This window comes from Hypanus sabinus, chromosome 1 (assembly GCF_030144855.1).
Source record: "Hypanus sabinus isolate sHypSab1 chromosome 1, sHypSab1.hap1, whole genome shotgun sequence".
Lineage (NCBI taxonomy): Eukaryota > Metazoa > Chordata > Chondrichthyes > Myliobatiformes > Dasyatidae > Hypanus > Hypanus sabinus.
The window spans coordinates 144,787,280-144,815,077 of record NC_082706.1 but is presented as its reverse complement, the minus strand read 5'-3'; the positions used below and the strand labels follow the sequence as shown (position 1 = coordinate 144,815,077).

Sequence of the window (27,798 nt, the reverse complement as noted above, 5' to 3'; positions counted from 1 at the left end):
TCCATGTTCCTATCCAAACCACTCTTAAACATTGAAATCAAGCTTACATGTACCACTTGTGGTGGCAGCTTGTTCCACACTCTCACAACTCTCTGAGTGAAGAAATTTCCCCTCATGTTTTCTCTTAAACTTTTCACCTGTCACTCTTAAATCATGACCTCTGCTTGTGGTCTCACCTAACCTCAGTTGGAAAAGCTTGCTTGCATTTACCCTATCGTTGCCCCTCATAATTTTGTATAACTATCAAATCTACTCTCAAGCTTCTACATTCTAAGAAATATAGTCCTAACCCGGGGGTCGGCAACCTGCGGCTCCCGAGCCATTTGTGGCTCTTTCACCTCTGTGCTGCGGCTCCCTGTGGCTTTGGGAAATAATTGGTCAGTATTTAATTAAAATGTATTTTATGTTAGTTTGTTAGCTTTTGAAATGTAATTATGGTGATCTTGTACAACCTAAGTGTAGCGACACATTTCCTGCCACATCCGAAACGGCTCACAATTAGCCAGCATTCCGGCTAAGGGAGATAGCCTACGGGGGTTTGTGAGTACGCGTCTTTTGCAGCATCTGCGTCCATGGGGGCTGGGTTGAGGGAGGCTTAAAAGCAAGGCTGTTTAGTTCGAATAAAGCTATCTTTGACTGCAGTTTACTGACACCGCTACAACGTGTTTTTTATCGCTGGCTGTCCAGACGGAAGGTGCTGAAACGCTTTGTCGCGTGTCTGGAAGAAGTGAAAACTTTCCTGGGCAGCAAAGGGCTCACCTTTCCTGAGCTGGAACAGCCAGAGTGGCTGGAAAAGCTACACTTCATGGTAGACATGACAGCGCACCTGAACACGCTGAACACAGCTCTTCAGGGGAAAGGACGTACAGCCCTGCACATGTTGGAGGATGTTTTGGCATTCGAGCGCAAGTTGACAGTGCTTGCCAGAGATTTACAGAAAGGCACTTTGTCTCACTTCCCCAATTTGAGGTCACGACATGATAATTTCGGAGTATTTACATTCTGCAATCATCGCAATGCAAACATCGTTTGGGAAACGCTTCTGTGAGTTCAGAGAGGAAAAAAACACATTATCCTTCCCGGTCACTCCCTTAAGCATCGATCCTTCCCTACTGAATACGACTGCATTGGCAGGTGTGAGTCAACCTGATCTTGAGATGGAACTGGCCGACATAGCCGACAAAGACATATGGGTGTCCAAGTTTAGACGCTTGACAGCAGACCTTGAAGATGTTGCCCGTCAGAAGGCCGTTCTTGCTCAGAAACACAAATGGAGTGATATTGAAAACCTCACGGATGACAGCTTGCGATCCTGTGTAAAGATGAAGGTGACATCATACAGCCCTGATGTGCAGACGCTGTGCGCTGAGGTCCAGGAGCAGAAATCCCATTAACCAAGTATGATAAATATTTTAATTGCCTATTATTTTACTTATATTCATATTTTTTCATTGTTCAGTGAAATAGTCCTTTCATTTTTCAGGATGACAGCTGGCTGACGTTATTTTTGGTTTGCTGCTGGCGGAAAATTTAAGTTCGGCGTTTTTCATAAATACAAGAAGGACTCAAATAGACATTGAATATTTTACTTAAAAGTAACTTTCAACCCAAAGTCTTTTTTTCGGAGTTCAAAATGTTTTTGTTGCATGCAGAAATGTAATTTCGTTTTCTCTGCAGGAGTTCATCAATTTCATAAATGCAACACATTATAGTTTGTTTATACATAGCATAAAGGCAAAAAAAACGTTGTATGCAGTGTTATTTCATTTTAAATGTCAAACGGGTTTTGCGGCTCCCAGTGTTTTCTTTTCTGTGGGAAACGGGTCCAAGTGGCTCTTTCAGTGGTAAAGGTTGCTGACCCCTGTCCTAACCTATTCAATCTTATAACTCAGGTCCTTATAAAGTAACATCCTTATAAATTTTCTCTGCACTCTTGCAACCTTGCTTACATCTTTCCTGTAGGTAGGTAACCAAAACTGCACACAATACTCCAGATTAGGACTCACCAATGTTTTATCGAAGTTCAACATTACAACCCATCTCCTGTACTAATTCCATTGATTTATGAAGGCCAATGTGCCAAAAGCTTTCTTTATGAGTCTACCTAACTGTGATGCCACTTTCAATTAATTATAGACCTGAACTCCCAGATCCCTTTGCTCTGCCACACTCCTTAGTGCCCTATCATACACTGTTTAAGACCACCATTGGTTAGTCCTACCAAAGAAAGAAAACCTTGCATTTGTCTGCATTAAATTCCACCTGCCATTTCTCAGCCCATTTTTCTAGCTGATGCAGATCCCTCTACAAGCTTTGATAGCCTTCCTTACTGTCCACTACACCCCCAATCTTGGTGTCATTCTCAAGTTTGCTGATCCATTTAACCACATCATTGATATAGATGACAAATAAAAAGGACTCAGCACTGATCCCTACAGCACATCGCTAGTCACAGGCCTCCAGTCAGAGCAACCACCCTCTACTACCATTCTTTGGCTTCTCCCACAAAGCCAATGTCTAATCCAATTTACTAACTCATTTTAAAGGCCAAGCAACTGGACCTTCTTGTCCAACCTCCCACGTGGGACCTTGTCAAATGACTTTCCTACAACTAAAGTCAGACTCACCAGCCTGTATTTTCCTGCTTTATGTTTAGAACCTTTTTAAACAACAGAATAACATTGGCAATCCACCAATCTTCTGTTACCTGTCCTGTCGCTAAGGATGATTTAAATATCTCTGCTAAGGCCCTGGAAATTTCTGCACTTGCCTCCCCTAGGGTCTAAGGATTTATCCACCCTGATTTCCACCCCTCAGGATAGCAAACACTTCCTCCTCTGTAATCTGTACAGGTTCTACGAAGTTGATGCCACTTTGCCTCACTTTTATAGACTCTGTATCCATTTCCTGAGTAAATACAGATGCAAAAAAATTTTTAAGATCTCCCCCATCTTTTTGACTCCACACATGGATTACCATTCTTGTCTTCCAGGGACTGATTTGTCCCTTGCAATATCTGTAGAATCCCTTAGGTTTCTACTTCACCTTATCTACTAGAGTAACTATATGTCTTATTTTAGCCCTTCTGATTTCTTGCATAAGTGTTCTCTTGCATTTCTTATACTCCATGAGCATCTCATTTGTTCCTACCTGCCTCTACCTGCTATGCACTTCCTCTTATCTCTTAACGAGGGCCTTAATATCTCTTGAAAACCAAGGTTCCCTACACTTGTTATCTTTACTTTTTATCCTGACAGACACATACAAGCTTTGTATTCTCAGAATTTTGCTTTTCACTTACCAAGTACAAGTGTGCATTGCTTAACGTCCACTTGGACAATGTCCGATCGCATATGCATCCGTAGTCCCAATTGGAGAACGTGGCATAGAGGATGTAACCAGTTTCATGTATTGCACGACTTTTGAGTGTAGTAGTGTTATCTCTCTGTTTAATTTTCTTTCAAAAATATTACCATAAAGTGCATCATGGCTTCCAAACGGAACAAAACCACTCCTAGTGATAGCAGCAGCAAGAGACAAAGTATATAATATGGTGTTCGCACAACGTCCAAATCACATAACGTCTGATTTCACAGAACGTATCATGGATGTTAAGCAATGCATACCAAGTACACCTTTGCCAGATACCAGCCCGTCCCAATCCACACTTGCCATACCATCAAAATTGGTCTCTCTCCAATTTAGAATCTCAACCTGTGGACTAGACCTTTCTTTTTGCATATTTACTTTGAAGCTAATGGCATTGTGGTCACGAGATGCAAAGTGTTCCCTTACATAAACTTTTATGACCTACCCTGTCTCATTCCCTAAAAGCAGATCCTGAATAGCACGTTCTCTTGTCGGGACTTCTTTGTGCTGATGAAGGAAACTTTCCTGAACACATTTGACCCACTGTATCCCACCTAGTCCTTTTACAGTATGGGATTCCCAGTTATAATGTGAGAAATTAAAATTACCTACTATAACAACCTTGTGTTTTGTGCAGCAGTCTGCGATCTCTACAAATCTGTTCCTCTAAATCCCTAGGTCTGTTGGGTGGTCTATAATATAGCCCCATTAATATGGTCATACCTCTCTTATTACTTGGTTCCACCCATAACACCTCACTAGTTGACTTCTCCAGTCTTATTTTTATAGACCACTGCCATGACATTTCCCTGACTCGTCACTCCTCCTTTAATCCCTCTCGCTTGGTCATGTCTAAAACAACGGAACCCTCAAATATTCAGCTCCCAGTCCTGCCACTTCTGCAACCAAGTCTCTCTAATGCCTCCAATGTCATAATTCCAGGTGTTGATCTGTGCCCTGAGTTCATCCATTTTTTCTACGATACTTCTTGCAAGTAAATATATGCAGCTCAGGATACTAGTTGCACCATGCTCACCCTTTTAATTCTTGACTTTGTCTGAGGTCTTACCTACATTTGTCTCCACTAACTGTTTTGGCACTCTGGTTCCCATACCTCTGCAATTCTAATTTAAACCACACTGCAGCATCAGCAAACCTTCCTGCTAGGATATTAGCCCCCTCCAGTTCAGCTGGAAGCAAGCTCTTCTGTACAGGTCCCGCCTTTGCTGGAAGAAAGACCAATGATCCAAAGATCTTATGCCCTTCCCCCTACACCAATTCCTTAGCCACGTGTTGAACTACATAACTTTCCTGTTTCTGGCCTCATTAGCACATGGCATGGGTAGCAATCCTGAGAACTCAATCCTGGAGGTCCTGTCCTTTAACTTAGCACCTAACTCCCTGAACTCCCTCTGCAGAACCTTGTCACTCGTCCTATCCATGTCATTGGTCCCTGTGTGGACCACAACCACTGGCTGTCCACACTCCCTCTTAAGAATGCTGAAGACTTGATCTGAGATGTCCGGTGGTAACATACCATCTAGGAATCTTGTTTTTACCCACAGAACCTCCTGTCCTATAACTAACAAATCCCCTGTGTCCTAGTGTGCCTCTTCTCCCCACTTCCCTTCTGAGTCACAGAGCCAGACTCAGTGCTAGAGATGTGACTGCTGTGACTTTTCTCTGCTTGGTCACCCACCTCCCCCAAACCCCCAATTTGTTGAGGGGGTTGGCCACAGGGGTTTTCTGCACAGGCTCTTTAACACCTCACCCCTTCCTGGTCATCAGCCAGTTTCCTGTGTCCTGCACCTTAGGTGTAACCACCACTCTATACATCCTGTCTATCAGCCCTTTAGCCTCCCAAATGTTCCGGAGTTCATCCAGTTCCAGCTCCAGCTCCAACTCCTTAATGTGGATGGTTAGAAGCTGCAGTGGGATGCACTTTTCATAGTTGTTGTCATCAAGAACATTGGTGTCCCTGCCGTCCCAAATCCCACAAGTGGAGTATTCCACCCTCCTGCTTGACCATCTAAGAGTCTTTTAAATGTCTATAATGTACCTGCCTCTACCACCACCCAGCAGTGCGTTCTGTGCACTTACCATTCTCTGTCTAAAAAAAAAACTACCTCTGCTATTGCCCTCTATACTACCTCTTATCACCTTAAAATCATGCTCCCTTGTCTCAGCCATTTCTGTCCTGGGAAAATGGTCTCAGGCTGTCCAGTTGATCTATGCCTCTGATCAACTTGTACATTCCATCAAAAGTCACCTCTCATCCTCCTTTGTTTCAAAGAAAAAAGCCCTAACTCACTCAAACTATCCTCATAAGACATGCTCTCTAATCCAGGCAGTGTCCTAGTATATCTCCTTTGCTCCCTCTAAAGCTTCCACATATTTCCTATAGTGAGAGAACCAAACTGAACACAATACTCCTAGTGTGATCTAACCATTGCTTTATAGAACTGCAACATTACATCATGGCTCTTCAACTCAATTCCCCAACTAATGAAGGCCAATACACCATACACTTCCTTCCTTGACTACCCAGTTAACTTTGAGGAATCTATAGACATGGACTCCAAGATCCCTCTGTTCCTTCACATTAATCTTGTACTCAGCCTTCATGTTCGACCTTCCAAAGCGAAACACTTGACTTTTCCAGATTGAACTCCATCTGCCACTTCCTAGCCCAACTCTCCATCCTATTAATGTCCCACTGTAACCTACAACAAACATCAGCTCTATAACCATCCTGCAAACCCTATTTTTTAAGAAACGTATGCTTCAAGGAAGATTAAAAAAAGATAGCAGGTAATGGATCTTGAACAACATACAGCAGGTCAGGCAGCTTCTACGGAGGAAAATGGATGGTTGACATCTTTTGTCTAGATGATACGTGTGGGACAGTGCTAGCAGTTTTTGTGTCCAGGAGTGTTATACCTCAGGCAGCATGGGCAGATCCAGAAAGAAAAAAGTGCCAAACAAGATAAGACTTGGCATCCATTTAACCTGTTATGGTGACCCTGTATTGGGACCAAGTCGGTCCCTGACCACCAAGAGCCAATGAATTTCCCGGGAGTTACAGAGTCACTGAGCAGTACAGCAAAGATACAGGCCCTTTGGTCCAACCATTCCATGCTGGTCTCAGTGACCACCCAGCTAGTCCAAAAATTTCCTTTAGCCCATATCCCTCTAAGCCAGTGGTCCCCAAACTTTTACATGCAGTGGACCTATACCAGGGGTCAGCAACCTTTACCACTGAAAGAGCCACTTGGACCCGTTTCCCACAGAAAAGAAAACACTGGGAGCCGCAAAACCCGTTTGACATTTAAAATGAAATAACACTGCATACAACGTTTTTTTTGCCTTTATGCTATGTATAAACAAACTATAATGTGTTGCATTTATGAAATTGATGAACTCCTGCAGAGAAAACGAAATTACATTTCTGCATGCAACAAAAACATTTTGAACTCCGAAAAAAAGACTTTGGGTTGAAAGTTACTTTTAAGTAAAATATTCAATGTCTATTTGAGTCCTTCTTGTATTTATGAAAAACGCCGAACTTAAATTTTCCGCCAGCAGCAAACCAAAAATAACGTCAGCCAGCTGTCATCCTGAAAAATGAAAGGACTATTTCACTGAACAATGAAAAAATATGAATATAAGTAAAATAATAGGCAATTAAAATATTTATCATACTTGGTTAATGGGATTTCTGCTCCTGGACCTCAGCGCACAGCGTCTGCACATCAGGGCTGTATGATGTCACCTTCATCTTTACACAGGATCGCAAGCTGTCATCCGTGAGGTTTTCAATATCACTCCATTTGTGTTTCTGAGCAAGAACGGCCTTCTGACGGGCAACATCTTCAAGGTCTGCTGTCAAGCGTCTAAACTTGGACACCCATATGTCTTTGTCGGCTATGTCGGCCAGTTCCATCTCAAGATCAGGTTGACTCACACCTGCCAATGCAGTCGTATTCAGTAGGGAAGGATCGATGCTTAAGGGAGTGACCGGGAAGGATAATGTGTTTTTTTCCTCTCTGAACTCACAGAAGCGTTTCCCAAACGATGTTTGCATTGCGATGATTGCAGAATGTAAATACTCCGAAATTATCATGTCGTGACCTCAAATTGGGGAAGTGAGACAAAGTGCCTTTCTGTAAATCTCTGGCAAGCACTGTCAACTTGCGCTCGAATGCCAAAACATCCTCCAACATGTGCAGGGCTGTACGTCCTTTCCCCTGAAGAGCTGTGTTCAGCGTGTTCAGGTGCGCTGTCATGTCTACCATGAAGTGTAGCTTTTCCAGCCACTCTGGCTGTTCCAGCTCAGGAAAGGTGAGCCCTTTGCTGCCCAGGAAAGTTTTCACTTCTTCCAGACACGCGACAAAGCGTTTCAGCACCTTCCGTCTGGACAGCCAGCGATAAAAAACACGTTGTAGCGGTGTCAGTAAACTGCAGTCAAAGATAGCTTTATTCGAACTAAACAGCCTTGCTTTTAAGCCTCCCTCAACCCAGCCCCCATGGACGCAGATGCTGCAAAAGACGCGTACTCACAAACCCCCGTAGGCTATCTCCCTTAGCCGGAATGCTGGCTAATTGTGAGCCGTTTCGGATGTGGCAGGAAATGTGTCGCTACACTTAGGTTGTACAAGATCACCATAATTACATTTCAAAAGCTAACAAACTAACATAAAATACATTTTAATTAAATACTGACCAATTATTTCCCAAAGCCACAGGGAGCCGCAGCACAGAGGTGAAAGAGCCACAAATGGCTCGGGAGCCGCAGGTTGCCGACCCCCGACCTATACCATTTAAGCGAATGGTCCATGGTTCCTGGGTTGGGAACTTCTGCTCTAAGCTCTGCCCCCTGTGTACCTGTTGAAGTGCTTCTTAAATGATATTATTGTACCTGCCTCAATCACTTCCTCTGACAGTTCATTCCATATACTCACTATCCAATTGCATGAAAAATTGCTCCTCAGGTAACTTTTAAATCTTTCCCCTTTGACTTCAAACCTATGCCCCAATGCTCTGGACTTCCCTGCAATAAAACTGTTACCACACACCTTAACTGTGCCTTTCATAATTTTAAACAGTTTTATGAGGTTGCCCCTCATTCTTCTAAATTCCAAGGATTAAAGGCCTAGCCAGCCTCTTCCAATTATTATTGTTCTAGGACCCGAAGTTCTAAGTTATAGGGAAAATTCTTCCCTGATCACCCAATGCAGTCCAAATGTGTTCACACTAACCAAGCTCCTAATAACTCAGCAGATTTATTTTCTGTGATCAAATCTCTGTTTTAGTGAGGAATTAGAACATAAGTATAGAGTGTTCTTCATGGGAAAAAGTTGGGAGTACGACTGTTAATTTGTTTTAAAAATGTGATTAATATGATTAAAGGAAAGTCAACGGTAACATCTCTGCTGGAGCGATTCTATGAACCATCCAGTGGAGTGATCACCTTGGATGGACATGACCTCAGGACCCTGGATCCACACTGGCTGCGTCGTCACGTTATTGGATACATTAGCCAGGTAAGTACTCTTCATACTGCCCATTTCTCTCCTCTTCCCGCAATGCATCTCCCCTTGCCCTTCTCTACTCTGCTTCCCTTCCTTTCTTTTGCTGCCCTGTTTCTCTGCTTCTCCAGTCCTGTTTCCCTTTTCTCTGGGCTCCCATGTGTCCAGAAAAGAGCTGATATTACCTCTCACCTTATACCTATGCCTTCTTGTTTTATATTCATTCCAACATAGGAAAAATAGATTCTTACTGTCTACCCTGATCAAGTCAACCTTCAGCCTCCTCTGCTCCAGGGGAAATGAACCCAGCCATTCACAGTGAAATACTCCAACCCAGGCAACATCCTGGCTGATCTCTCTGCATTCCCTCCAGCACAATCATATCTTTCCTTTAGTATAGGTACCAGAACTGCATGTAGTCTAATCAGAGTTTTATAGAGTTCTGATAATACTGAAGTTAGCTATGCCTGTTCTGGACCCTGATGGTCGTTGGGTAATATCATAGGGTAAATGTTATTGAAGCATCACAAATCTTTCCAGTATTGCCTTTTGCCCATACAGGAATATAAACTCTCAGTATCTCACTAACTCTCAGACTGGAGTTGTTATTAATGTTCCCCTCACTCAGCTGAGGCTGATGTAGGGAGTTCCCTTGGGATGGATCTGATGTTTCAGTTCCAACACCCAGGGTGAGATGGTTTGGCTCTTGTTAGAAATCCTCTGAATTGATATTCCTCTTGTGTGCATTGCAGGAGCCGGTACTGTTCAGTAGCAGCATCATGGAGAACATCCGATTTGGTAACCCAAATGCCACAGATGAGGAAGTGTACTTTGCAGCTCAGCAAGCAAATGCAGATGGGTTTATCCGAAGTTTCCCTGATGGATACATGACTGTTGTAGGTGCGTGTGACAGCACATTCCTACTAACAGAACACATGCATGCAGATTACTTCAGCAAAGATCATCTGGGAACACACCTCGGACAGTCAGCCACACACAGGAACACACCTTGGATATTTGTGCGTGCGCTTGCACACACGCACACGCACGCACACACACACACACACACACACACACACACACACACACACACTCACTCACTCACACACTCTCTGTCTCTCTCCCCCCTCTCTCTCCCCTCTCCCTCTCTCTCTCCCCCCCTCTCCCTCTCTACCCTCTTTCTCCCCCTCTTTCTCTCTCCCTCTCTCTATCTCTCCCCCCCTCTCTCTCCCCTCTTTCTCTCTCTCCTCTCTCTCTGCCTCTCTCCCCTCCCCTCTCCCTCCCTCTCTCTCTCCCTCTCCCCCCTCTCCCTCTCTCCCCCCTCTCCCTCCCCCTCCCTCCCTCTCTCTATCTCTCTCCCCCTCCCCCTCTCTCTCCCCCTCTCTCCCCCTCTCTCTTCCCCTCTCTCTCCCCTCTCTCTCCCCTCTCTCTCTCTCCCCCTCTCCCCCTCTCCCACTTACCGCTCCCACTTCCCACTCCCCCTCTCCCTCCTCCTCTCCCTCCCTCCCTCCCTCTCTCTCTCTGTGTCCCTCCCCCTCTCTCTCTCCCTCTCCCCCTCTCTCTTCCCCTCTCTCTCCCCTCTTTCTCTCTCTCTCTCTCCCCTCTTTCTCTCTCTCTCTCTCCCCCCCCCTCTCTCTCTCTCTCTCTCTCTCTCTCTCTCTCTCCTCTCTCTCTCTCTCTCTCTCTCTCTCCCTCTCCCTCTCCCTCTCCCTCTCTCTCCCTCTCTCCAGTCAGAGGAGAGCCACACACAGAGGAACACACCTTGGAGAGTTGGACACAGACATACAGTTCACCTCAGGCAGTTGGCTACACACGAACTGACCTTGGACAGTTGGACACATACAGAACGTGTCTCAGATAATTAGGCACACATAAACACACTTTGGACAGTAGGATACACATTTGAGCACACCTTCAACAGTTGACAAAGGAAACATCTTCATGGAATGAGGAAGGGCAGAGTCTTCACTGCATTAATAGATTGATCAACATGTTTGTTAACAGCCTGTGTTTATTGGTCAGGTGAGCGGGGAGTGACTCTCTCTGGGGGTCAGAAGCAGAGGATTGCTATCGCTCGCGCCCTGATTAAAAATCCCAGCATCCTGATCCTTGACGAAGCCACAAGTGCGCTTGATGCAGAATCGGAGCGGGTAGTGCAGGAGGCACTAGACAACATCCAGAAAGGCCGGACAGTACTAGTCATTGCACATAGGCTGAGTACAATCAAAGGGGCCGATGTAATCTGTGTGTTGGCGAATGGACATGTTAAGGAGGTAAGTATAGCTCACTTCTCTTGGTTGTTCCTGCTACAACGGTCAGCCTCAAGGCTACAACTAGCAGTGGGATGACAGCATTGCATCATGCTAAAAAAGATTCAGATTAAGATTTATTTATCACATGTTTGTGGAAATGTACAGTAAACTGTATCGTTTACGTTAACAATCAACACATCCAAGGATCTACTGGAGACAACCAGTAAGTGTTGTCAAGCATTCCAGCACCAACATAGCATGTTCACAATGTTCAGTAGAACAACAAAAAACACAACAGCAAAACAAGTCCCCTTCACACCCTCTCACCCAACCCACCCACTCAGGCACACACACAGATAGGCCCCCAATTCCAGGTCAGGCCACCAACAAGTCTCCAGTCCTTGGCCCCACGCTCTCAGAATTGTAGATATTGGGCCTCCTCTCTTCCCTCTTCCCCCCACCCCCCATCCTTGGTTTGGACTTGCAGAGATATCAGGCCTCTGACCTCCAGGCAGGCTGAACCAGTGGCTTTGATCTATCGGCCTCTGCTTCCAGACTTGCCAACTTTGGTCTTCAACCTTTGGGTTTCTACCTCCAGACCCACTGAGGTCAGGTCTTCAACTTTCAGTTTTGTCCCCAAACTTTGCCAGCCTCTGGGTTTGAACTTTGGGCCTAGACTTATTGACTCGCAAGGACCTCTGACCTTGGTGACCTGGGAGGGTTACTGGCTCTCATGGCTCCTGCACATATACCCAGGGACTCTCAATTAAATACAATGGCTGTTGTCAGTGGAACTCGTCACTCAGGTCACATCTTCCCATACTTAACCAGAGGCTGAAAGGATGTGGACAGTGTCATGCTAAGAATTAAAGTAGTGGAACCTTATCGTCTTTAAAGCCTGTTCCACCATTCAGTAATATTAGAACTGACTCTCTACATCAGCTCCCTGTCACCTCTGTCCTAGGAGGTTAAAACATGGTATTGTATTTCAAGAAATGAAAAGTGATCTGATTTACAAGTTTTTCATTACACCTATGCATAGATGTACTTGTGCATATGGCAATAAACTTGCCTTTGAGCAACACACACAAAATGCTGGAGGAACTATCTCCTTTAGTTCCTCCATCTCCATTCTCAGGATGAGGTTTTCCACCGAGAAGTTCCTCAAGCATTTTATGTTGGTTGCTCAAGATTTCTAGCTTATGCAGGATCTCTTGTATTTCCTTGAAACTCTACATTGACTTTGAGTGCTTACAACTATCTAAGGCACTAATAATTAGAAATATTTCATAGGGAAAATTAGCTCGACATTGGAATTACTCGATGACTGAAAGCTCTCCTAAGGAAATGTTAAAATCTGGAGTACAGCAAACAGTTTTAACCCCTTGTTTCATTGAAGCAGTTGAGGGAAAGTTCACCAGGATTATACTGGGTAGGAAGAGATTGTTCACCAAGAAAAGTTTAGACAGGTTATCCACGTGCATGACTGCACTTGTGTGGTAATGATGGAGAGGATGAATGTTCAGGACAGTGAATGATGTGCTGTGAGGTGGGCTGTTTTGTCCAGATTATGGCAGGCTTTTTGAGTCTTGTTCAAAATTCAAAGGAAATTTATTATCAAAGTACATATACGTCACCATATACAACCGTGAGGTTCCTTTTCTGGCAGGTATATACAGGATGTGTAACACAATACAATCAATGAAAGACAGCACCCAACAGGATGGGTAAACAACTAATGTGCAAAAGGCAACAGATAGTGCAAATACAAAAGGAAAAAAAAATCATGTTAATAATAAATGAATAAGCAAAAAAAATCAAGAATGTAAGATTGAGATTCCTTGAGTGTGTGTCTGTAAGTAAGATGTGGGAACAGTGGTGATGGGACAAGTGAAGCTATTTCTCTCCAGTTCAAGAGCCTGATGATTAAGGGGTAATAACTGTTCCTGAAGCTGGTGGTGTGGGTCTTGAGGCTCCTGTACTTTTTTCCTGATGGCAGCTGTGAGAAGAGAGCATGAGCGTGAGCTGTGTAGTGGGGATCCTTGATAATAGATGCTACTTTCCTGTGGCAGCACTCCATGAGGGTAGATGTGCTGACTGGTGGGGAGGATTTTAGCCGTGATGGAATAGGTTTTATCCACTACTTTTTGTAGGATTTTCCATTCAAGGGCATTAGTGTTTCCAAACAAGGCCTTAATTCAACCAGTGAATGTACTCCACCACACTGTTGGTCAAAGTTACACTCATTAGATCTTCTTGTGGGTTGGGCAAACACTATGGTTGAAGACCAGCTATCCCCGTGGTCAATGACTGAATTTCAGGCCCCACAGATGAGGCCAGTGACCTTCCAGGTCAGCAAATTCCCCCAGATCAGCAGATCCCAGTGTCAGTGGCCTTTGTAGGCAGGAGGGTTGGCAAGTCCAGTGGTCGGAGGTATGTGCATATCCAGAGCTTGAGGCCTTGAGTTTGGGATCCCATCATTGGCATGACCTGGAGTCGATATCAAAGTTGATAAATCTGGAAATCGGACGCCCAATGCCCGCAAGTTATCTGTGGAAGTTCAAGGCCTGATGCCTGCAAGTTCACTGGTAGTTGGATCCCCAAAGGGCCTTTCCTGGTTTTGTATACCTCTCTGTGTGACTGGGTGGCTGGGTGTGAGGGAGAAAAGGGGTTTGTTTGCTGCTGTTTGTTTTGTTGTTGCGTGTGTTATTCTGCTGAACATTGTGGGCATTCTATTTTGGCACCAGGATTTGCTGTGACACCTGTGAGCTGTTCCCAGTACACCCTTAGGTTGTGTTTGGTTGTTAACACAAGTATTGCATTTCACTGTATTTTTCAATCCACCCATGATAAATAAATGAATCTGAATCTGTAAATAGAGAGTGGTTCAACACACTTCTGACCTATAGACAGTGAAAGGCCTTGATTACCAGATTTGATTCACTTGCAGCAGGATGTTCAGTCTTTGACCTGCCATGTATTTATGTGGTTGAACTAGTTGAGTTACTGAGCTCTGGAACGTTAATGGTTGTGTAATTAGTGATGGAAATGCCATTGTATGTCGAGGGTCAGTGGTCATCTTCTCTTGTCTGAGGTGGTCCTTGCCCAGCACTTTTGTGGTGCAGATGTTACTGATAAGCAATCTGAACCTGAATGCCATCTGGGTTTGCTATATACAGGCTGGGGATACTCACTTGCTAAAGAGTTGTGAGCAGAAATTAACATACTGTCCTTAACAGCCAACACCCTCATCATAGCAACTATCAGAACTTGGAGTTTTCTGTCTGTTATCCTTCAGACAAAAGTGACAATGTAAAGATTCATAGAGATAAGTATTGGGAAGCATTTGAGCTGACATAGATGGAAGCAGACTATTTCTGGGAATTTGGGAATAACAGACCTTAAAAGATCAGAATTATTTGTCACATTGATGCGTACAGTGAAATGCTTTGTTTGTGTCAATGACCAGCACAGTCCAAGGATCTGCTGGGGGCAGCCTGCAGGTGTCACCAACATTGCATGCCCACAACTCACTAACCTGGACGTCTTTGAATGTGGGAGGAAACCAGAGCAGCTGGTAGAAACCCTGTGGTCACGAGGAGAATGTACAGACTCCTTATTGATAGAGTAAAACACTATCATAGTGTTATGTTAATCTCAATGCTTCCTTGCCAGCCCAGTTCATTCAATGTGCTGGGAACCAGTGGATGATTCAGGAATGTCAAGTACAAGTATGTACATGAATTTTACTTGATTCCCTCTTCTTGTCACAGGTGGGGACACACGCAGAGCTGCTGCAGAAAGGAGGGCTTTACGCAGAATTGGTGCGCAGACAAGCCAACGACGAACCTGTTATGTGAGGAGCAGGAAAACTCAAGGAATGGATTCCTGGCAGTCATTCACACTGAACTGTCCATTTAAACTTAATGGGGAAGGAAGCTCTAGGTCCAATCACATTGCCTCACTCACTGGTATTTCTGACAATATGGACTCTGAGGTTCCAATAGGGAGCAAGGAGGGATTCTCTCATACTGTCCTCCACAGATGTAAAAATCCATCACACCACACTCCATCCCAGGCTTTGCCTGTACCTGGAGTACAGGTGAGGATCTGTCACTATAACTCAGGTATAATACTGATCAGTATAGGTCTCTCAGTGTCTAACACAGGCATACTACACTGTTGGAAGCAGATATGTCACTGATTGTGTAAGTCTTGGGGATAAATGGCCCTTTATGCAGTTAGAAACTTTTAACATCATGTATATGTATACTGATTATAAGGCATATTTTGTTTCACTTTATTTATAAATTATACTTTCCCCAGTTGAGCTCTGGTTGCATTTATACACCTACATGGGTGAGCATGTCCATTCCCAAGTTGGGATTTGATTGCATTTACACACCTGCATGGGTGAGCACATCCAAATAGGTGCAGTCTCGCATTCTCCCTTTGTTATTATACACAAGGCTTGTGGAGAAGAATTTGCAATGGCAGTACTGAGCTGAAGAGAATTACCTTAACAAACAATGATTTATTCAGTCAAACTGAAAAATATCGTGATCTATGAGAGATTTTGCAATGCATTGAAAAGAACTTGGGTCATCTTTATCACTGAAGTCCATGTGTGATGTTGCTTGCACTGTGACACTTCAGAGGGTGCAGACGAGACTTACCAGGGTGTTGCCTGAACTAGAGAGCATGTCTTATGAGGAAAGGTAGACCGAGCTCAGGCTTTTCTTTTTGGAGTGCTGGAGGGTGAGAGATGACTTGATAATAGTGTATAAGATCACAAGAAGCATGGACAGAGTGGGCAGCCAGTGCTTTTTTCCCATGGCAGAAATGGCTAAAATGAGAAGGCATAATTTTAAGGTGATTGGAAGAAAGTATAGGGGGATTTCAGAGGTAGTTTTTTCTTTAACAGAGAGTGGTGGGTGTGTGGAATGCACTCCCAGGAGTGATGGTAGAAATAGATACGTTAGGGATATTTAAGAGGCCCTTGGATTGGCATATGGATGAAAGAAAATTAGAGGGCTATGTGGGAAGGAAAGGTTAGATTGTTCTTAGAGTAAGGTTAAAAGAGCAGCATAACATTGTAGACTGAAGGCCCTGTAATTTGCTATGTTCTATGTAATCTTTGACCAGTTACCCGAGCACAGCTAGTGAATGTGAGGCAGAAGGAACAAATATTACAGGAGAAGTAGACACCATTGAAGTTTCAGATGTTGTTGAACTTTTCAAATTTTCTTAGAGCAAACCTCATCCAAATTCTGCTGCCCACCTCAGCTGCCTCTTTAATCTCACGGAGCAAAGATCATTGAGGTCCAGAGCCAAGTGATCACAGCTGAACTCACTGACCGACACTTTAGTAATTTTCAGTCAATAATGTTGTTGTATTCAAGAGACTGCAGAGGAGATTCACCAGGATGTTGTCTGACTGGAGGATTTTAGTTATGGGGAAAAATTATTAGAAGATAAGAGGTGAGTCCTGCAGTGGGAGGTCTGTAAGCATCTGGAGTTTGAAGCACAGAGTATTTAGTCCTGGGGTCAGTAGACGTTGAAGACCAAAGTTGGTGAGTCCAGAAGTTGAGGTCCACTGGTCGAAGCTTGAGTTGACAGGTTTGGAGATCAGAGGCCCAGTGTCTGCGACTGCAAGTCTGAGAGTCCAGGGCTGAGGATGCTTGAGTTGGTGTGTCCTGGAATTGGAGGCCTGTCTGTGTGTGTGAATCGGTGGATGGGAGTAAATGGGTTTGTTATGCTGTTGTCATTATAGCTTGTGTTATTTTACTGAACATTGTGGGCATGCTATTTTGGCACTGGAATGTTTGGTGACACTTGTGGGCTGCCCCAGCACATCTTTGTGTTGTGTTGGTTATTGGCACAAGCAACACATTTCACTGTATGTTTTGATGTACATGTGATAAATAAATGAATGAATGAAAGCCGTCTGGCCCATTGAGCCTGATCCACCATTTAATATAAAGGCTGATTGGATAGGCTCTGTTTGTTTTCTCGAGAGTGAAGGAGGCTGAGGGGTGGCCAAATGGAAGTGTAGAAAATCACAAGGCATAGTTAGGGTAAACGGTATCTTTTTTCGAAGGCTGTAGCAGGGGATTAAAGTGAGAGGAAGGAGTTTTATTGAGGATTTGATGGGATATTTTTACACAGAGAGTGGTTGATACCTGGAATTTGCTGCCAGGTGAGCTTGTGAAATCAGATACAAATTCCCAGCATTTGGGCAGAAAATTAAATAGGTAATGCAGAGAAGGAGATGCAAGATATTGCAAAGATGGAAACTTTGTAACACACAAGATGCTGGAGGAACTCAGTGGGTCAGGCAACATCTCTGAAGGGAAATGGACAATCAATGTGTCAGGTTGAGACCCCCTCATCTGGACTGAGGTATAAAAGGATACAGTCTTAATGCAAACAAATGGGATTACTGTAGATGGGCAAGAAAGGTCAGTTTGAACATTGTGGGCTGAAGGGCCTATTCCCTTGCTGTGTAGCTACAGGATTCTGTGATGTTTCCTCCGGTGAGGATTTTTTTTCAAGATGGACGCAGATTCAGATTAATCAGATGTATATTGAAATATAGAGTGAAGTGTGTCATTTGTGTGAACAACCAACACCTCCAAGGATGTGCTGGAGGCAGCCTGCAAGTGTCACCACACAATCTGGCACCAACATCACATGTCCATAATCTTCAGCAGACCAACACAAGCAGCGGCAGCAAGCTAAAACATCAGCAAAACAAGCCCTTATCCCATCCAATCACACACACAGCCAGACCTCCAATCCCAAGACAGGCCCCTCTGGACTCTAACTCGCAGACATCATGCCCCCAACTTCTAGATACGTCGACCCAAGGGCTTCAACCTTCGGGTCTTGTCCTCTGGACTCGCTGACTTCAGTCTTTGACATTTGCAGTCCAAACTCCACTACTGGCTCCAGGACTCACCAACCATGGAACCTTGAAATCCAGACTCAAAGTTCAAAGTAAATTTATTATCAAAGTACATATATGTCACCATTCACAACCCTGAGATTGATTTCCTTGTGGGCATACTCAATAAATCTAATAACCATAATAGAATCAATGAAAGACTGCACTAACATGGCAGACAACCAGAGTACATAAGACAGCAAACTGTGCAAATAAAAAAAGAAAGAAATAATAATAAATAAATAAATAAACATTAAATATGTAAAGATATGAAACGAAGAGTTCCTGAAAGTGAGTCCACAGGTTGTGGGAACATTTCAGTGATAGGGCAAGTGAAGTTGAGTGAAGTTATCTCCTCTGGTTCAAGAGTCTGATGCCTGAGGGATAATAACTGTTCCTGAACCTGGTAGTGTGAGTCCTGAGGTTCCTGTTCTGCCTTCTTGATGGCAGCAACGAGAAGGGAGCATGAGCAGGGTGGTAGGGGTTCCTAATGATGGATGCTCCTTTCCTGCAACATTGCTCTGTGTAGATGTGCTCAATGATGGAGAGGGCTTTATCATGATGGACTGGGCATTATCCACTACTTTTTTTAAAAATTTTTTTATTAGTTTTTCAAAACATTCTACAAATTAAAAACCCCAAATTCCAATGAGGAACATTAAAACAGTGCAAAATTAAGCATACAATAACAATATGTTACAAAGGAAGAGAATTTAGCAAAAAAAAAAGCACCTAAATTAAAGACAAGTAAGCTTAGTGTCCTCCCCAAGCCCCACAACACAAGAAAAAACAACAGCAACTCCAGACCAACCACAACACATTATAGAGAGTATAAGTCAGGACAGCCAAGCTCCCAGACTGTGAATACACTCAGCAAAAGAGGATAATAATGCCTTCTACCAGAAAAAAAAAGGAGCTGAAAGCAAGGGACCAAAAAGAAAAAAAAAACCCTAGTCAAGGGGAAGGTTATGAAAGTACTCGATAAAAGGTCCCCAGACCTTATGGAACTTTAGATCCGAATTGAGAACTGAATAATGACTTTTTTCGAGGTCCAAACAGGCCACGATGTCGTTAAGCCATTGAGCATGAGTGGGCGGGGCAACATCTCTCCATCTGAGGAGGATCAAGCGTCTAGCCAGAAGAGAGGCAAAGGATAATATTCGGCATTTGGTCGGACCCAGACATAAATCTGTCTCGCCCCAAAAACCGAACAGAGCAATTAAGGGGTTTGGTTCTAGGTGCTGATTCAGAATACACGATAATTTAGTGAAGATATCTTTCCAGAATTTCTCCAAGCTAGGACAGAACCAGTACATATGGATGAGAGAGGCCACGCCCCTCTTGCATTTATCACAGAGCGGACTAACACTAGGGTAGAATCGAGATTGTTCATAGAGCCCATATGTCTAAATCTAAACTATCTTAAACTGTAAAAGGCAGTGGCGAGCACAAAGAGAGGTTGAGTTAACCGATTTGAGAACTGAATCCCAGCTCTCCTCAGATAAGGAGATATTTAAATCCTGCTCCCAGGCCATTTTGATTTTATCCATAGGGGCCCGTCGTAAGGCCGCTAGTTTATCTCGGATGATTGATATTAAGCCTTTACCTAGTGGATTCATGGAAAGAAATAGGTCCATAGCATTTTTCGCAGGCATTTCAGGGAAGTTGGGAATTAAGGGAGCAATAAAGTGTCAGATTTGGAGATATCTGAAAAAATGAGCATTGGGCAGATTGAACTTAACAGAGAGCTGCTGAAAAGAAGCGAAGCGATTATCAATGGAAAGATCTTCAAAATGTCTAATGCCCTTCCTATACCAAACCTGGAATGCTGAATCGTATGTAGTAGGTAAAAAAAGGTGATTATGAGCAATAGGGCTGGAAACGGAAAACCCCTGGAAACCATAGCATTTCCTGATCTGAGCCCATATACGCAAAGAGGATTAGCTATTGATCTAGGCAGACTACTAGGGAGTGCAGAGCCAAGAAGTGCAGAGATAGATAATTCTTTGGTGGAGCTCAGCTCCATCGCCACCCAGTTAGGGCACTCGGGTTGGCCATGGAAGAAAGACCAGAAGGTAGCACAACGTATATTAGCTGGCCAATAATATAAACGAAAGTTAGGTAAAGCCATGCCACCCTCTTTTTTAGATTTTTGGAGATGGATTTTATTAATTCTAGAGCGCTTATTCTGCCACAGATATGACAAAATAATAGAGTCTAAGGAATCAAAAAAAGATTTAGGAATAAAAATTGGGATAGATTGAAATAGGTATAAAAATTTGGGGAGAACATACATTTTAACAACATTAATACGACCTACCAAAGACATAGATAGAGGTGACCATTGTACCAGACTCTGTTTTATAGCATATGAAAGGTTGGCAAAGTTTTCACGAAAGAGATCTTTAAACTTCCTTGTGACTGTAGTTCCAAGATAAGTAAATTGATATTGGACTACTTTAAAAGGGAGATCATGAAATGTTAGTTCTTGTGCTTCTTTATTAATTGGGAGAAGTTCACTCTTATGTAAATTAAGTTTATAGCCAGAGATCTGGCTAAACTGGTCAAAAAGTGAAAACATTAGAGGTAAGGATGTAGACGGATTTGAGAGAAAGAGTAATAAGTCATCAGCATAGAGAGAAACTTTATGCTCAACACCCCCTCTCCAAATCCCAGTCAATTCAGGGCAGTTTCGAAATGCTATCGCCAGAGGCTCCATAGCCAGATCAAAGAGAAAGGGACTTAAGGGGCATCCCTGGCGGGTGCCACGTTTGAGATTAAATACTTGGGATTTCTGAAAATTGGTTAAAACGGGCAGTAGGACACAGGTACAGTAATTGGATCCAAGAGATGAAACTTTGGCCAAGGTCAAATTTTTCTAAAACTGCAAAAATGTAGTTCCACTCTATACAATCAAATGCTTTCTCCGCATCGAGGGAAATAACACATTCAGGAATCCCAGTTGGAGGTGAGTTTAAGATATTAAATAAATGCTGAATGTTAAAAAAAGGGAAACGGTTTTTACTAAAGCCTGTTTGGTCATCAGAGATAATGGAGGGAATGATGGTTTCTAATCTATGAGCCAAAACTTTAGCTAAGATCTTTACATCAACATTGAGCAGAGAGATCGGCCTATACGAGGAACACTCTGTTGGGTCTTTGCCCTTTTTTAAAAGAAGAATAATAGATGCCTCACTGAAAGAGGGTGGCAGTTTGCCATAATTAAACGAGTCAGATAATACTGAAAGTCCACTACTTTTTGTAGGGATTTTCATTTGCACATACCTCTGATATAAATTCATGTCTCGCTGACCTGGGGCATCTTTGACCATGGGGATCGCTGGCCTTCAACGGCAGAGCTCTCTGACCTAGACTCCAACCACTGACCCCTGCCCCAGACTCTTCATTTTCCACCCCTGATCTCTAACTCCTCCTTATCCCTGTCCATAAAACTTAACCTGACCCTTATATCACCAAACTGTTCTCAAATCCATTCCTACAAACCTAAAAACAACTAAGTCCAAGCCACACCTTGCCAGAGGTCACATCTTGGTGCCATCTTGAACCAACTTCCTGTTCTGTCTCCAGTGTGTAATGCTGTGAAACTTCTCAAAAATACTGAGTACTGCACAACCCCAGTGAGCTAATAATTTAATTGTACATGACAGGTCAGCCCGTGTTATTTACTCAGGAGACCCTTGTTGTTTTGTGACACAGAAAACATTGTCTTTGGTCTCATGGGTCCACCTATTTTCAGAGAATAAGAGAGGAACAAGGGTTTTTGAGACAATATTTGACATTATCTGAGGAATTGAAACAGGGCAAGTGGAGGTGGGGGAGTATTTAGAGAATATTGATTATAATTCTGTAAATGTCATGCTCGTTGTAGAAAGGGATAGGTTTTAGGCCCCCAAGTTTAAGTCCTAAATAGGGGGAGGGCTGATTTTCATAGCTCAAGACAGGATCTGGCAATGGTAGATTGGGAGCAGGTGCTTAAAGTGCTTTCAAAAAAGAGTTAATAAGAGTTCAGGGCCAGTGCTTTCCAGACAGGAGGTGATGGCAAAATATGATTTTGATCAAAACAGTTTGATCAAGAAAGAAAGGAAACATTTAGCAATAATAGGCATTTAAATCAGGTGAGTCTCTTGAATAGAGATAGAGTGGTCTCTCCAGAGTGCTTCATCATTAATTCATGGAAACATGCTATTAGGCCCACTATATCCATGCTGACCAGTGGGAACTCATCTGTATTAATCCCATCTTTCAGCACTTGACTTGTAGCCTTTGAAGCCGGGACTTCACTGAAATACTGTTAGTGATCCCCTCCAAATGCTGGAGGAAGCCGAGTGGATGTCAAATGTTGTGCCTTTTTTTAAGAAAGGCTAAGTGGGTATATCAATGTATTATAGTCTCAATAGCCTAATATCCACAGTAAGTTGCTGGAAAGCATTCTGAGGGATAATATATACTAAAATTTGAAAAGGCAAGGGTCAGTTGGATGTAGCCAACATGGCTTCATGCATAGGAAATTTTACCTTATGAATTTGACTGAGATTTTTGATGAAGTGGCAAGGAAGATTGACAAGGATAGGGTGGTAGATTTGTATATGGATTTCAGTGACTCTTTGATAAGGTTCTGCAAGGCAGATGAGATTGCATAGCATTCAAGGGGAGCTAGAAAACTGGATACAAACTTGGCTGGATGGTAGAAAGCAGCCGGTGTTTGTGGAAGGATGTTTCCAAGATTGGAGGTCAGTAACTAGTGGAGTACTGCACCTCAGAGTCAATGCTGGGCCCATTGTTATTTGTCACCTACATTAATGATTTGGTTGATAATGTACAAGGAATAGTTGGTAAGTTTGCTGATGACACTAAAGTAAGATCGTAGACAGAGAAGAAGAGTATTAAGAAACACAGGATCTTGATTGGTGAGATTGATGGGCTGAGGAATGGCAAATGGAATTTAATTCAGTTAAATGCTAAGTGTTACATTTTGGAAGGGTAAATCAAGCAGGACTTTGACATTGTATAGAAGGAACCTAGGTACTGAAGTAGGAACTTGGAATACAAGTGCATAGTTCCCTTAAAATGGAATCATAGGTAGACAGGGTGATGAAGAAGGATTTCGGCACACTGGTCTTCATCAGTGAGGACATTGAGTACAGAAGGGTTTGGTTGCAATTGTACAAAATGTTAGGTCAGGCCACACTTGGAATATTATGTTCAGTTTTGGGCAACTGAATTGGAGGAAGCATGTGATAGATAAAATTGGAAAATTTAAAACAATGATTTGGAAGGATGTTCCCAAGACTCAAGGGACTGAGTTATAAAGAGAGGTTATTCAGATTGGGCCTTTACTCCTTAGAGTTTAGGAGACTGAGGGGTGGTCTCAAGGAATATATATAATTATTAGGGTCATAGATAGGGTGAGCATTGTTTTATCCATGGTTGGGAGATCAAAAGCCAGAGAACGTAGTTTTAATAACACATATGATTAGAGGTGAATGGTTTAATAAGAACTTAAGGGGTAACTTTATTTACACAATTGGTGATATAATTTATCCTGGTGGAGTGGTAATGCAGGAGTTGGAATGTAATGTTTGAGTTATGTAAGAAGTTAGTGATGCTGAATTTGGAGTATTGTGTGCAGTTCAGGTAATCTAAAGACAAGAAAGATAGAAATAAACTTGAAAGAGTGCAGAGAAAATTTACAAGAATGTTGTCAGGGTTTGAGAACCCGTGTTCAATGGAAAGGTTGAATAAGTTAGGACCTTTCACTGGTTTATAGGAAAATTAAGGGAGATCTGATAGAGTTATACAAAATTGTGAGGGGTATGAATGGGGTAATGCATGCAGGGTTCTTCCACTGAGATGGGGTGAGCCTAGAACTAGAGATCATAGGTTTAGGATGAAAGGTGAAATATTTAAGGGGAACGTGAGGGAGAACTTCTTCATTTAAGGGGTGGTGTGAGTATGGAATGAGCTGTCAGTGGAGGAGGGGAACATGAGTTCAGTTGCAACATTTAAGAGAATTTTGGATAGGTATATGGATGAGGGGCATGGAGGACAATGGTCCATTGCAGATAGATGGGTCTAGGCCAAAAAACAGGTCAGTGTAGACCAGATGGGCCAAAGAGCTTGTTTCTGTGATGTAGTGTTCTGACACTATGACTCGAGAACCAGCTGCCAGAGGGTGTGGTTGAGGCAGGAACATTAGATACATTTAAGAAGTTTGGGGAGAGGTATGTAGATGACAAGAGTTTACAGAGAAAAGGGTGAAATGCTGGGAAATGGGATTAACTTGAATATACATCATGGTCAGCTTGGACATGTATGGGCCGAGTGGTATTTGAATTGATTTTTATTGTCACAATATACACAGGCAAACCGAAAAGCTTGTCTTGCAAACTATTCACACAGAACAATTCATTATGTAGTGTATTGAGGTAGTACAAGGTAAAACAATAACAGAATGAAAAATTGGTGTGACAGTTACAGAAAAAATGCAGTACAGGTAAACATTAAAGTGCAAGATCATGAAGTCAAGAGTACATCTTATTCTACTAGGGAACCATTCAGTGGTCTTGTAACAGGTGGGTAGAAGCTATCCTTGAGCCTTGTGGTATATGCTTTAAGTTTTTCTTGTATCTTCTGCCCAATGAAGAGGGGTGAAGAGAGAGAGTTTAGCAGAGGAGTCTTTATCCATATTTGATGATAGTAATGAGAAGAGGCATATCTGGATGGTGAAATTCCTTAGGAAGGCCTCAAGAAGGATGCCACCTTCTTGAGGCACCTCCATAATTTATAAAACACAAGATTCTGCAAATGCTGGAAATCCTGAGCAACATACACAAAATTCTAGAGAAACTCAAAAAGTCAAGCAGCATCCAGGAGGGGAATAAACAGTCAATGTTTTGGCCCTTCATCTGGACTGGAAAGGAAGGGGGCTTCTATCTGAAATGTTGACTGTTTATTCCCCTCCATAGATGCTGCCTGATTTGCTGAGTTCCTTCACTATTTTGAGTGGGAATAAAGGGATCCTATTCAGGCTGGCTGCCAGTTACCAGTGGAGTTCCACAGGGGTAAGTGTTGAGACTGCTGCTTTTTACGATGTATGTCAATGATTTGGACTATGGGATTAATGGATTTGTGGCTAAGTTTGATGATGATACAAAGATAGGTGGAGGAGTGGGTAGTGTTGAGGAAACAGAGAGCCTGCAGAAGGTCTTAGATAGTTTAGGGGATGGGCAAAGAAGTGGCAAATGAAATACAATGTTGGAAAGTGTATGGTTGTGCACTTGGGTGGATGAAATAAACGGGCAGACTATTATTTAGATGGGGAGAGGATTCAAAATTCAGCAAAGCAAAGGGACCTGGGAGTCCTTGTGCAAGATATCCTAAAGGTTAACCTGCAGGTTGAGTTGGTTGTAAAGAAGGTGAATGCAATTTTGAGATTTATTTCTAGAGGTATAGAATATAAGAGCAGGGATGTGATGTTGAAGCTCCATAAGGAACTTGTGAGACCACACTTGGAGTATTGTGTGCAGTTTTGGGCTTTTTTTCAGAAAGGATATACTGACATTGGAGAGGGTTCAGAGAAGGTTCACAAGAATGATTCCAGGAAAGAAAGGATTACCGTATGAGGAATGTTTGGCAGCTCTTGGGCTGTATTCCCTGGAGTTCAGGAAATGAGGGGGAATCTCATAGAAGTATTCTGAATGTTGAAAGGCCTGAACAGATCAGATATGGCAAAGCTATTTCCCATGGTAGGGGATTCTAGAACAAGAGGGCACGATTTCAGGATTGAAGGACGTCCATTTAGAACTGAGATGCAGAGAAATCTGTGGTAAATCTGTGGAATTTGTTGCTGTGGAGGCCAAATCTTTGGGTGTATTTAAGGCAAGGACAGATAGGTTCTTGATTAGCCAGGGCATCAAAGGATATGGGGTGAAGGCAGGGGAGTGGGGATGACTGGAAGAATTGGATTAGCCCATGATTGAATGGTGGAGCAAACTCAATGGGCCAGATGGCCTACTTCTGCTCCTATATCTTATGGTCTATTTTTTGTGTGTCGCTGCGCAATCTATGACCTCAGGAACATTTTTGGAATTGTCATTAACTCCCAAAAGGTCTTCTGAACCAGAGAAAAGTGAAATTAACTAATGTGAGGGACAAAGTTACAGGGAGAAGACCAGTAAAAAAGCAAGAGCTGTCTCTGGAGGGAAATGTAAATAAGGGAAGCAGGAACATTGTCTGATTTGCTGGACTCAGGTTGGAGAATGAAAGGCTGTGATGTGGCAGCTTGAGAGAACTGCTTCTCTTCAGATCTTCTGAAACTTCTGACACTGGGCTTCATTGCAATCACAAGAAGAATCCTTGAGATCCTTGCCACAACAGCCTCCCCTGCCCTGAAACCCAAAGCCTTCTTACATCCTCTGATGAGACTCTATGGTAGCGGGGTTGAACAGGAAGATGGTGAAAGAGAAAGTCATGTTGTAACATGGATGTAGCATGAGATCATTGAGAAACTTTCTCCTGTTCCTCTTTTACTGAAAGATACATGATGTGCTTAATGCAAAACAAATCAAGCCTAGTTGAGACCTTCTCCTACATGGAGCCAGTTTAATATCCTAAACAACTTGTATACATAAGTGTTCTTCATAGTAATACCAGTGGCATTTCTTCCAATCACAGGGTGCTGACAAACTCACAGAGAAGTCAGGGGTAGGTGCTGCGTGAAATTAGAACATAAAACATAGAACATATTGATGCACCATCAGTAACTCTGAGACATGGGTTAAGGTAGGCTTTTATTGGCTGGAAGAAAGCACAAGCAGCAAGTGACCATCACACAACATCCTGGAGACTGAGGAAGGGTCTGTGCCTCCAATCGCCGTTATACCGGGGTCTGTGGGAGGAGCCACAGGAGCAGTCAGTGGGGGGGCGTGTCCAGACAGGTATATGTAGTTCACCACACATATATGAAATTTAATTAAAATATTGGAAAAAGAAAGTAAAGAACTGTACAGCACGTAAACACCTTTCCTATGCTGCAATTTAAGCCTATTTAAACTAATCCCATCTGCTTGCTTGGGGTCTATATTCCTCCATTCCCTATCTGTTCATCTGCTTGTGTAAATGTCTCTTAAGTGTTACTGCCATATCTGCTTCCACCACCACCCCTCACTTTCTGGGCACCTATCACTCTCTGTGTACAAAAAAACGCCTCCTAAAACTCCTTTAAAGTTGTCCCCTCTCAATTTATAGCTTCTTTCTCTTGTATTTGACAGTTCTTCCCCAGGAATAAGACTCTGACTATCGTCCCTATCTCTGATCTCCTAATCTTAAAAAAATTCTATCAGATTTCCCCTCTGTCTCTGACTCGAGAAAAAATAATCCAAGTTTGTCCAAGCTCTCTTTACAGCTAATATTCCCTCATCCAGTTTTTGGAGAGGTTCGCCAGGCTACTGCCTGGATTAGCTATTGTTAATGTACCAATGTCACCAAATTCCTCTGGCAGCTCGTTCCGTATATTAACCATAATCTGCGTGAAAATGTTGCCTCTGAAGTTTCTATTACATACCACTCTCACCTGGCCTCTAGTTTGGCAGTGACTCTCCGGTACTGTGGATGGCGCTGTGATTGATGGTGTGTGTGTGTGTGTGTGTGTGTGTGTGTGTGTGTGTGTGTGTGTGTGTGTGTG

At 43.0% G+C, this 27,798-nt stretch overlaps 1 protein-coding gene across 1 annotated transcript in view; it reads left to right on the top strand.

The window, feature by feature from the left end:
• LOC132398702 (mitochondrial potassium channel ATP-binding subunit-like) overlaps nucleotides 1-15,474 on the top strand; it is a 91,960-nt gene extending 76,486 nt beyond the window's left edge. The window contains 4 exon segments of the mRNA XM_059978498.1: nucleotides 8,779-8,912; nucleotides 9,650-9,797; nucleotides 10,920-11,170; nucleotides 14,923-15,474. Of these exon segments, the coding sequence (XP_059834481.1) occupies nucleotides 8,779-8,912; nucleotides 9,650-9,797; nucleotides 10,920-11,170; nucleotides 14,923-15,009 (620 nt within the window). The 3' untranslated portion in view covers nucleotides 15,010-15,474.
• Nucleotides 15,475-27,798: the final 12,324 nt, after the last annotated feature.